Genomic DNA, 10,800 nt, shown 5'->3' with positions numbered 1-10,800 from the left:
CCGAAGATTTCTGTAAACTAGAACTGGAGCATTCGTCGATTTACACCTGCCTTTATTTAACATTATTTTATTAAGTGTATGTGGATAACGACTAAAAAACACTAGGCTAAACACTAATTCAGATTTTAAAAGGTAGGTATGTTAGCGGCTTTCATCCTGCACTACATCAGCACGTCCCACATGTCTAATATTAAGAGACCAAGTCTAAGACCTTCAGAGGTTTTGTAGACTCTGTATAGTGTAGTGTAATAATAAAATATCAATAAAACCAGAGCATTCTCAGAAGATCTAACGGCAAACGAGATCTTACAGCAGGGTTTTGGAGACATCTTGGAACCAAGTGTTTGTCCCCAGGCAGACTTTTCTCAGGCTTGTCTGTGGGATTGTGAGGGGCTGTAGGGCTTGACTTGGCTGAGGTTAAGTTTGCAATGTAACCCCTTTTACCTCTTTACCTGGAGGGAGGGATTTGTCTTGAGAGAGGTTAACTGGTGATGGATGAGCTGAAAGGAAGATAATGCAGCTATAACACCAAAGCTATGGCTTTTAGTCAGAGGATCCTGGATTCTGCCACTGCAGTGGATATATGTGTTTGACGGCAACATCATTATTGGGCTGGTGAGTTCTGACATGGTACAACAGCAGGTCATCTATGTCCACTGCGTTTCGCCAGAAGAGATGAATGTGCTTGGAAACACAGAAGCATGAGTCAGCACAACCCTCCCTTCCCAGAGAGAACAATACTGCCTCTGTTACGGGACGGTTACATCTGAGATCGCCTGAGAGCACTTGGAAGTACATAAGTCATCAGACATCATCTTTCTGGAAAACTCAGTTTGATTCCAAACTTTTCAGAGTTTTGTGCCATTATAGTTTGTAAATTAAAAAATATATTGTACTATAAAAATATTATATTATAAAAATATATATTTATTACCCTTTATTCAAATGAAAAGGTCAAAGGTTTTAATCTTAGGTGAGTCAAGGTGGAGTGTAGGGGGAGCTGGGTGGATATTCGTTTCCTCTCTCTGAACTCCCTGCTCTCTGGTGGTTTGTTGGCCTGGCTGCATGGCTTTACAGTAAGCCTTGGTTATCCGCTCAGTAGAGGGGTTAGGGATGTGGATCGTGTTCTGGGGGGACGTGAATTTCACATTACTTTGCACTCGTGAGAAAGCTGACGTCCTTTATCGTACAGTGATACTTTCTTCAAGAACGTGGCCTGTTGCAATAAAAACAGAGCTGTTTGAATCCTCAAAAGGCTTAAACTAGTGCACTTGTGCCGTAAGGACAGAGGTGTCCCAACTTACGCAAAGGGGCAGAGTGGTCCCAGGTTTTCACCCCAACCAAGCAGGAGGGTACGTGATCTCTTCAGTTGTGTGAGGACTGAGACCTACTGATAAAATGTGGGGACAGGTGTCCTCTTGGGTGGAATGAAACTCCAAAGCTTTGTGGGTAATAGTGGACACCCCTTGTTTTAGGACAATAGGCTTGGATTTGGTTACCAACCAATGTCCCACACTGTGTCATGAACGTGTGTGTGTGTGTGTGTGTGTGTGTGTGTGTGTTCTGGCTGCTGTGATCCATAGTGTGTAGGGGCAGTTCTCCAGTCCTATAAGAGAGTTCCAAACTTCAGTCCAGCAATAATCCAGATTGCTTCACAAAAAATGATCAAGAAAGCACAATCAGGTTAAAGTCTTAAAACACCAAACCCCATTGAAGCCCATCCAGCCCGTTCCTGCTCTTTCAAAGCCCTGCATTGTTTAGCCAGTGTAGGCCAAATCATATGATCTGCTCATGTGTCTGATGGTGAGTACATGACAGACTGGGAGAACAGGTCTAAAGAGGGCGGATGCTAGAGGTGACTGGTTTGATTGCTGCCGGTATTCTAATATCTCTTATTAATTTTCTTGTTTTACTGATACTAGTCAGCGCAGAAGCGCCAGCTCGCTGGTTATATGGTGAAACAGTGCAGAGTGCAGCACACGCCGCTCACACTCATGCGTCTCCACCGACTCCACCACAACCGCCATGTAGCACCAGATAAGCAGAGGACAGCCCCACTAATCTATGGATCCACCCATGAACAGACCTGCTGCTACACCCAACACACCCAACATTACACCTCCCAGGACCTTTTGTGGAGAGGACAGCTGTTATGAACAGAATGTTGATGACAGTCACCACGCAAAATACACAGATGATATTTATTTAGATATATGTAAATAATCTTATGATGGTAATATTCAGTATGTGGCCACCTTGGGCTCACGTTGAAGCCGTTTTATTATAACGAACAGCGTAACGATTACAAAGGCTGATTGGGTTTGTGGTGGGACCTTCTTCAGTATTATGATAGGAAGCACAAACTGCTTATTGTCACTGAAAATTACGTGATCAATCCTCGCAACATGAATGAAACATCTACACATTCACAAGTTTGGAAAATGCCCTGGGGAAAAGAAATGTGTGGAACGCAAAACTTTCTAAAACTGCAAAAAAAAAAAAAAGGTTTTCCATAGTACTTTTTATTAGTACTTCTTATTGGTCGCGATTGTTGTAAGTCCCGCCCCGGCGCGGCCCTAGTCCCGCCCCCCTCGGCGTTTTCGAAAATTTCATTCGCTTAGCGGAGGGCGACGTCATCGCCGACTAAGCTGACGTCACGGCGCATGTAACGCAGACATGATGTCGCGCTGGAGTTTAGCGCCGTTTCGCGGCGGTCGTTGAGCGCGTGTCGGAGGACGAACCCTGCACACCGAACAAGTCCAGCGCGGTCCCGCTCGCATGGAGCTGCGCACCGAGCCGCCGGCGGCGAGCCTGGAGATGTCGGAGCTGCAGGGCGGCGGCGGGGACGGCGGGTCCCCGGAGGCCGACGACTACGAGAGCCTGCCGTCACACGTCCCGTTCACCACGCACATGACGGCGGGCGCCGTGGCCGGCGTGCTGGAGCACACGGTCATGTACCCGGTGGACTCCGTCAAGGCAAGTCCGGCCGGTTCTGGGTGCACGCGCTTAAGGGGTCAGAAGTTTCCCGGTGCGGAGTTCGGGTGAGACGTGAACGGTACCGGGTGGCGGCGCGCATTCCTGTCACGATGTGGAGATAAGGAGATGATCTGTGGAGCGACTTTACGCGCAGATGTGTGGGTCGGCACCAAGGTTGGACAGGGCAGGGCAGAACTTAGTGGTCCGATGATCTGGGCTCTCTTATCCGAGACGGTTTTTTTGCAGAGGTTTTCAACGAGGAAACTTCCTTACAGGGTTCGCCTGTGTTTCTCGGTGCATTGCCGTACTGGTTCGGTACCGTCTCCAGTTACCACGCACCCAGTCTGGAACTGGGACCGCTGACTCCAGTTGTACCATTGAGGACTTTACATAGAGGCAGAAAAGGTTCTTTAAAACACTTAAGTCGACTTTAGAGTAGGTCGGGGAATGACTTTGCTTAGAATGTAAAGCCACCGACGTCTTTAATATATATTTATATATATATATAATTTTGTAATGTATAACTTGTGCACGTAATGGACAAATCGGGTTCTAGTTTAAACAATAACCTTAAACTAATGTTTGGATTTAACTCTGTAGTAAAGAGTTTTTTTTACGTTTGTGCAAATGTCAAATGTCACGTTAACCGTGCGGCGCTAATGAGAGACAGGACGTGTGTCCTGTAGGCGACTCTGTCCCATTCCGACCGCTGGTCCCTTCCTCTCGTTTCCCCTGTCCCTCGTACTTCCTGTATGGGAGGAAGCCCCGCCCCTTTTCCTTACTCCCTCTCATTGTGTTCCCACGTGTGCTGCAGTGCAGTCCAGTTGTGTCTGTATTTAACAAGAGGACCATGTTTGTTCTACTGAATGTAAAATAATGCTGTTAAGATGCTAAATGCACACGTGAGTGAGTTCAGCAGTAATCTTCAACCCAGTGCACAGCGTAAACCTTTAAGCAACAGTCCAGTCAGGTTCCTGCTTGTGCAGACCCGGTTCCTCTCTAGTGAAGCCCATAGCCCGGTTTCTCCGTGTACTTGGAGCTCCACGTGTTTTATGTGAGCCCAGATGTTCCTTCAGAGTGAAAGGGAGCAGCGTGAGTGAGAAGACCGGCCTTCCTTCTGGGTGGCGTGCGAGTAGACTGCACTAATAATGGGGGTTTGGAAGCACATGGTTTATTGCACAGGGTGACGGACTGGACATGTGCGGGAATGCTGCTGATCTGGGTAATGGATTAGCACGCTAGCAAAGAGTATATAGTTGGGGAGTATATAGTTGGGGAGTATATAGTTGGGGAGTATATAGTTGGGGAGTATATAGTTGGGAGAGTATACAGTTAACTTTCATTAACTTTTCTGTTCTGAATCATCACACACACACACAGTTTTTAACTGTTGTTTTTTAATACGGAGTAATCTACACATTTATTAGCCTCACACTAAAATATAACAATGAAAATTTAAATGTAATACTCTAAGCCCTCTGGTTGACTGTTTTTATGACCGAAATGTGGCTCCACAACCGAAGTGTCTGTGGCCTCTGCTGTGTGGGACGCTCACACCTGTTGACTGCAGATAAAAGCGTGGTGTCCTGCTCACAGTCGTATCTGCCCGTTGGGATGTAAGTTTAAAGGAAAGCCGATCCCTTTTGGGAGGGGACGGGGGTTTCATCTGTTCAGAGCCTCCCCGCATGTCTTGTGCATTTCCGTCCAATTCAACTCCATATGTCACTGATGATCCGCCATGGGCCAGCCCGGGTTAACCCGAACCCAGCCCGGGGGTCGTCACGAAGGGCCTTTTGCGTTTGGGAGGTGTTGGAAGCTTGGCTGGTGGTGGCTGGTGCCAGCATCCAGCGGGCATGTTCTAACCGAGTGACTGAACTCCTTCTGGTAGCAGAAGCACGTGTAGAGAAACCAGAGTCCCCAGCGTCGGCGGAGTGAAATCGTTTGTATGCACGAGCTTTAGAAGAACGGCAAAGGAGTTATTTATTTATTTAGCCCCGGTATGTAATCCCAAAATAAAACCGGCTGACGTTTTACAAGCTTTGCAGCTACTTCCTCTCCCTTAGTGAGCATGGGTGATCGTTTGCTTTGGCCTGCCCACCTGAATGCACCCGAGATCCCACAGACGTCCCAGCGTCTGATGTGGAGGTGATTACTCATTCACTGGGCAGCACTAGCGTCTTGTGTACGTGTGATTGCAGGCACTGTGATCCAGGTTTGCAGGAGGGTTCACCATACTTAATGTGTAAGACTGAAGGTCTCGGTGGAGTCACGTGTAAAGATGTTTCTTCCTTTGATCTGACTGGCAGTGACTAGTTACTGTTTGGACCCCAGATTGCGATTTAAAGAAAACAAAAAGTCTCCGTAACCGTAAGAGTTGGACGAGTTTGTTCCTCCTGCGGACGCGAGTCTTAACCCCGAGCCACGGGCTTTGATTTCTTCATTATGAAAGCTGATGCAGCAGGCTTTGATTACCAGCGGCTGCCAGATCGTGGGTGTGCTCTCGGATCAGGGGAGCTGAATTACCCAGCATTCCTCTGCCTGCCTGGGAGGGGCGGCACCAGGGCGTGGACTCTTATCTCTCTGGACAGGGGTGCTGAGATGGCACTAATCACGTGCGCACATGTAGGGCGGCACTGTGTGTATACTGTGGGTGTTGGCATAACTGCTGTGCAAACCTCTGGACACACACACACACACACACACACACACCACTACTGAGGTTCCAACCTTGGTGTTAGAAGGTTGAATTTGAACTCTTCCCCTGGTTTGAACCCAGTGGAGGCACTTATCACATTATATGTACTATATAATGACAACAAAGCATTTTTAAGCTGTTTTAAGCTGTTCCACCAGAACAGTCCTGGAGCACTGAAAGTATTTGTACCCTACACGCCTTTAGGTCTTCCTGTCCTGACACACCTGTCTGAACCTCATAATATTGCTGACAGGTTGACTCAGGTGTGTTGGCTGGCCTCCAGGACCAGGAGGTGGAAACACCCAGATCACTGGCACCGCAACGCGACGCGTTTAAAAGAGCCGGATCCGTCTTACCGCTGCAGGCTTCTAAGCAGAAGGAAAAAATACAGCTAGAGATCAAATGCGGGTGTTTTTCTGGGTGGCGTTCACGGCTCCTGTGGCCGTGGTGATGTTTCTGGCAGCGATTGGTCATGGCTTTTGCTCTGGTCCAAACGTGTGTTGACGTGGCGAGAGGAGGAGTGATGGGGAGCGGATGAAGACCTCGCACAAGCACTGGTGAACCTAGCTGCATTTAAATAGGTGCCTGTCAAAATAAGAGTCTCTTGTGATTTAGTGCTGAATTTGCTTTTTCAGCGTCCTCGGTAGTTCCGGGTGCTATGCGAGACACTTCGGTAGTTCAGGAATGCAAATCTGATCTAGAATGTTCACAGTGCTGCATAGGACATTGTTTCTCTAATGAATCTAAACAGTTTCTCTAATACTGTTTCCCTAAAGAATAAAGTTTCTCCCATCGTCATGATGATGATGATGATTTGGGCTGCATTAACGTCACACTTGCATGTCAGCCACAGCTAATTAGGACGGGAATTCCTTCAAGATTAGCCCGTCAGAACCGAGGTCCAGAAGGAAGCCTTACGTGATGAGGTGATCAGAATGAATTGGGTGGAGTGGTTTGGTGGTGGTTTTGGGTCTGTTAGCCTTGGACTGCGGACCGTTTCTGGTTTAGCAATCTCGGTGTGCTGGATGCTGCAGTCAGAGAGGAGGTGCCTCAAAATGGCTCACACTTTGAAGCTGTACAGGCCACACCTTGAGACTCTGTTCATAAATTCGAGCTTTCAGGCAGGCGAGAAGCTCCACTCAAGGAGAGTATACGGACGTCTTGGCAGACGGCCCATCTAGGGCAGGGTCCACGGACTTTGTGTTGCCCTGACGTTATGACTTGAAGACTCTGGCATTGTGTGTCAGTGATACTTGAGTTCTCACACACACACACACACACACACACACACACACACACACACACTGTGAACATTTAACAGCTTCTCCAGTACGCCTGGTGGTTAACAGAACCACCTTCCTCACTGGAGCTCAATGCCGGGATTTTGCTGTCCTGCCTCACTGCAGGATGAAATGGATGTGGTTTGATTATGTAGGTCTAGTGCTGACTGTGGATGTGGTTTGATTATTTAGGTCTAGTGCTGACTGTGGATGTGGTTTGATTATTTAGGTCTAGTGCTGACTGTGGATGTGGTTTGATTATTTAGGTCTAGACTGTGGATCTGCTAGCTTATGTAGGCCTAGTACGGATGTGTCCTCCTTTTGTAGTTACAGGGAGTAACATCTTGTCTTCACGCCTCCTTAAACCCCTCCTTAAACCCCTGTTTACTGTAATTGCTGGCATTGCGGAGGAGGAGGAAGGAGGTTATTTTTATACCCATTCTTGCTGTGGTGCGTATGCAGTCGCTGTGTAGTTGTTCTGTCTTGTAGACGTAGAGTTGTGTCGTCACCCCAGCTCGGAACAGGAGCACGTCCCGCCCCTCCGCTGACGGTTCTGTCCCGCGTGTTGTCCGCAGACGCGCATGCAGAGTCTCCAGCCGGACCCGAAGGCGCAGTACCGCGGCGTGTACGAGGCCCTGCGGAGGATAGCGAGGACCGAGGGTCTCCTGCGTCCGCTCCGCGGGCTCAACATCACCATGCTGGGCGCCGGGCCGGCCCACGCCCTCTACTTCGCCTGCTACGAGCGCATCAAGCATTCCCTCAGCACCGGAGGCAACAGCCACCTCGCCAACGGTACTCGCCACACGCCGATTGGCACGACGCCTCGCCGGCTCCTCCCCCGGGGGAGGTGCCAGGACGGGAGGCGGAGCTCCACTAACGACGCTGTGTTCTCGTTTCCCCCCAGGCTTGGCAGGAAGCGTAGCCACCGTCCTCCACGATGCCGTCATGAATCCGGCTGAAGGTAGACCACGCCCCCTCTTTTATCCTAACACATCACGGTCCTAAGAGTTGTGTGTCTGATGCTCCGCCCTCTCTGCCCCCGTCTCAGTGGTCAAGCAGCGTCTCCAGATGTACCAGTCTCCGTACCGCGGCCTGGTGGACTGCGTGCTGACCGTCAGCCGCACCGAGGGCCTGGCCGCCTTCTACCGCAGCTACAGCACCCAGCTGACCATGAACATCCCCTTCCAGGCCGTCCACTTCATCGTGTACGAGCTCACGCAGGAGCGTCTCAACCCGGACCGCCGCTACTGGCCCGGCACGCACATGCTGTCGGGGGCGGCGGCGGGCGCGGTGTCGGCCGCCGTCACCACGCCGCTGGACGTCTGCAAGACGCTGCTGAACACGCAGGAGAACGTGGCCCTCAGCTCGGCGCACGTGAGCGGACACCTGTCGGGCATGGCCAACGCGTTCAGCACCGTGTACCGGCTGGGCGGCGTGCCGGCCTTCTTCAAGGGCGTGCAGGCGCGCGTCATTTACCAGATGCCGTCCACGGCCATCGCCTGGTCCGTCTACGAGTTCTTCAAGTACTTCCTGACCCGGCACCAGCGGGTCGGCCTGGAGGGGTCGAGCGGGCCGGCGGACACCACGTGATGGCGCTTGGAGGCGGGGCCAGATCCTGGGAGGGGCGGGCCTAGGACCTGGGGGGGGGGCGGGGCTAGCCGTTCCTGCAACCTGCGGACCTGGTGACTGAGCCGCTGCGTGAAGATCCTCCATCTTCTCACAGCGTGCACGTTAACCGCTTTCCGCTCTCAAAAGTCCGCACGTGAAGTCCAGAAGGTGGAGCGGAAGGATCCCTGCGACACGACCAAATCCCACGTTCTGGTTCCGTTCTTTTGCAGCTGAAATATTTATCTATTTGGAAATGTATAAATGGATCGGAGGTCACAGTTACAAGCTACATTTATTTGAATTATTCGTAGGTAAAAAGCCGGAATTCGGGAATGAGGAAGAGACCGGGGTGCTCGCGGTGTAGTTCTCTTAGAACCCCGGACTGGCCTCCTGTGCCTTGATCAGAATGAGATCACTCCGTGTGTGTGTGTGTGTGTGTGTGCGCGCGCGTGCGCGCGTGTGCGACCAAAAGTCCACGTCCTTCCATTTCCTGTTTTCACAACATCAAACAAAAGTGAAATATTTGGCTTTGTCCATCTATATGTTTGACGTCAAATTCTATCATTTGTTTTGACATAGGAATATATTGTTTATTTTGCCCACAGGCCTTTTATTTTTGTAACATTTGTACAATTGAAACACACTGTGTAATCAAACACATTCCAGAGTTGCGCTCTCCGATGAAAGAGTGATTACTCTGTTTTTAAAGACTACATCTTGGCAGTGGCTGTAGTTAACCTAGGCTTTAATGTGCTTGACCAGTGAGGTTGTCTTACCAAGGTATTTACTGGCATCACAACTCTCAGATCTGACAAAGGCAGCATTTATTCACATGTTCAAACACGCCTTCAGTTATAGCTATTATTATATTTTTTATTTATTATTCAAATGCGATATTGCTCTTAAGTACTATTCCTTTACGCGTAACCCGGCACTGTTATATACCGCTGACCTGTGTTCTGTTTAAGTGACGCATCTGCTGTTTGGTTCAGGCCCGTTCCACACAAGCTGTGTGTACTTGGAAGCCTGAACCTTCACGAAACTTCATTTGATCTCAGCCTTTTCCGTGACCACTATAGCGAAGGGTTTTCATTAGAATGGAGATGATGTGGCAATCTGGGACCCTACTATTAATTTGATCAGTGAACTTTAACCTGTTTTTGTTGGACGTTTAACCTCTCTGCCTTTTAAAATGATATTTAGTAAAGTGAAAACCTCTTTTTAGTGTGATTGTGAGTATTGTTGAGATTTGTTGGAGCACTCTATGTACATGGCTGTTCTCCAAACCCACAAGAACAGCTTGGAACTGCAGTCTTTGTTTTCTCGTAGCGTTCTTAAGGTACAACAGCCGTGTGTGTGTGTGTATGTGTGAACGGCTTCATTCATGGCTGCTGCGTGACTTTAGCCTGCCTCTAGATTCCCTCTTGTGCTAAAAGACGGTGTTGTTCTCGAGAGCACGCCTTGTCGCTCGGAAACCACGCACAAACGTAGAAAGAGCTTGTGTTGTGAATAACGCAGCGCAGGACACAAGGGTGTCCTCACCAGCGGCTTTCCTGCTTGCTTTGGGGTTTTAAGCTCTTGTAGAGGCGGTGCTGGTCTTCGTTTTGGTCGAAAGAGAACTCCCTCACCAAATGCATGAATGCAACTTATCCTATGGTTTTATATTTACTCCATTTTTATAGTTTAAGATTTTATTAAAGTTTGTATATTAGTACATTTGATCTTGTGACAAATAAATATATATATATATTAGCACATAAAGGTTTTCGTTCCATGTATTTATGGACCGTCCAGACCTGATGTGATTGTGTGATCTATGCAGCTTTATGTAAGTGAGTTTCTGTGGGTTACTAACAGGGATTGCCCTCGGGATGAGGGTGGATGTAGGTGGTGGAGGTGGAGGTGGAGATGAGGGTGGATGTAGGTGGTGGAGGTGGAGGTGGAGATGAGGGTGGATGTAGGTGGTGGAGGTGGAGGTGGAGATGAGGGTGGATGTAGGTGGTGGAGGTGGAGGTGGAGATGAGGGTGGATGTAGGTGGTGGAGGTGGAGGTGGAGATGAGGGTGGATGTAGGTGGTGGAGGTGGAGGTGGAGATGAGGGTGGATGTAGGTGGTGGAGGTGGAGGTGGAGATGAGGGTGGATGTAGGTGGTGGAGGTGGAGGTGGAGGTGGAGATGAGGGTGGATGTAGGTGGTGGAGGTGGAGGTGGAGATGAGGGTGGATGTAGGTGGTGGAGGTGGAG

The 10,800-nt window shown here is 49.4% G+C and overlaps 1 protein-coding gene across 1 annotated transcript; it reads left to right on the top strand.

Moving 5' to 3' along the window:
- Window positions 1–2,657: 2,657 nt before the first annotated feature.
- On the top strand, window positions 2,658–10,497 carry slc25a37 (solute carrier family 25 member 37). Its single transcript, XM_076990234.1, has 4 exons — window positions 2,658–2,976; window positions 7,527–7,743; window positions 7,856–7,912; window positions 8,000–10,497. The coding sequence occupies exons 1-4, from the start codon at window positions 2,779–2,781 to the stop codon at window positions 8,539–8,541; spliced, it is 1,014 nt and encodes a 337-aa protein (XP_076846349.1). The 5' UTR covers window positions 2,658–2,778; the 3' UTR covers window positions 8,542–10,497.
- Window positions 10,498–10,800: the final 303 nt, after the last annotated feature.

Source organism: Brachyhypopomus gauderio, unplaced genomic scaffold, assembly GCF_052324685.1.
Source record: "Brachyhypopomus gauderio isolate BG-103 unplaced genomic scaffold, BGAUD_0.2 sc74, whole genome shotgun sequence".
Classification (NCBI taxonomy): Eukaryota; Metazoa; Chordata; class Actinopteri; order Gymnotiformes; family Hypopomidae; genus Brachyhypopomus; species Brachyhypopomus gauderio.
Note: the sequence above shows the minus strand (reverse complement) of the source record. Positions and strands in the feature narration are given on the sequence as shown.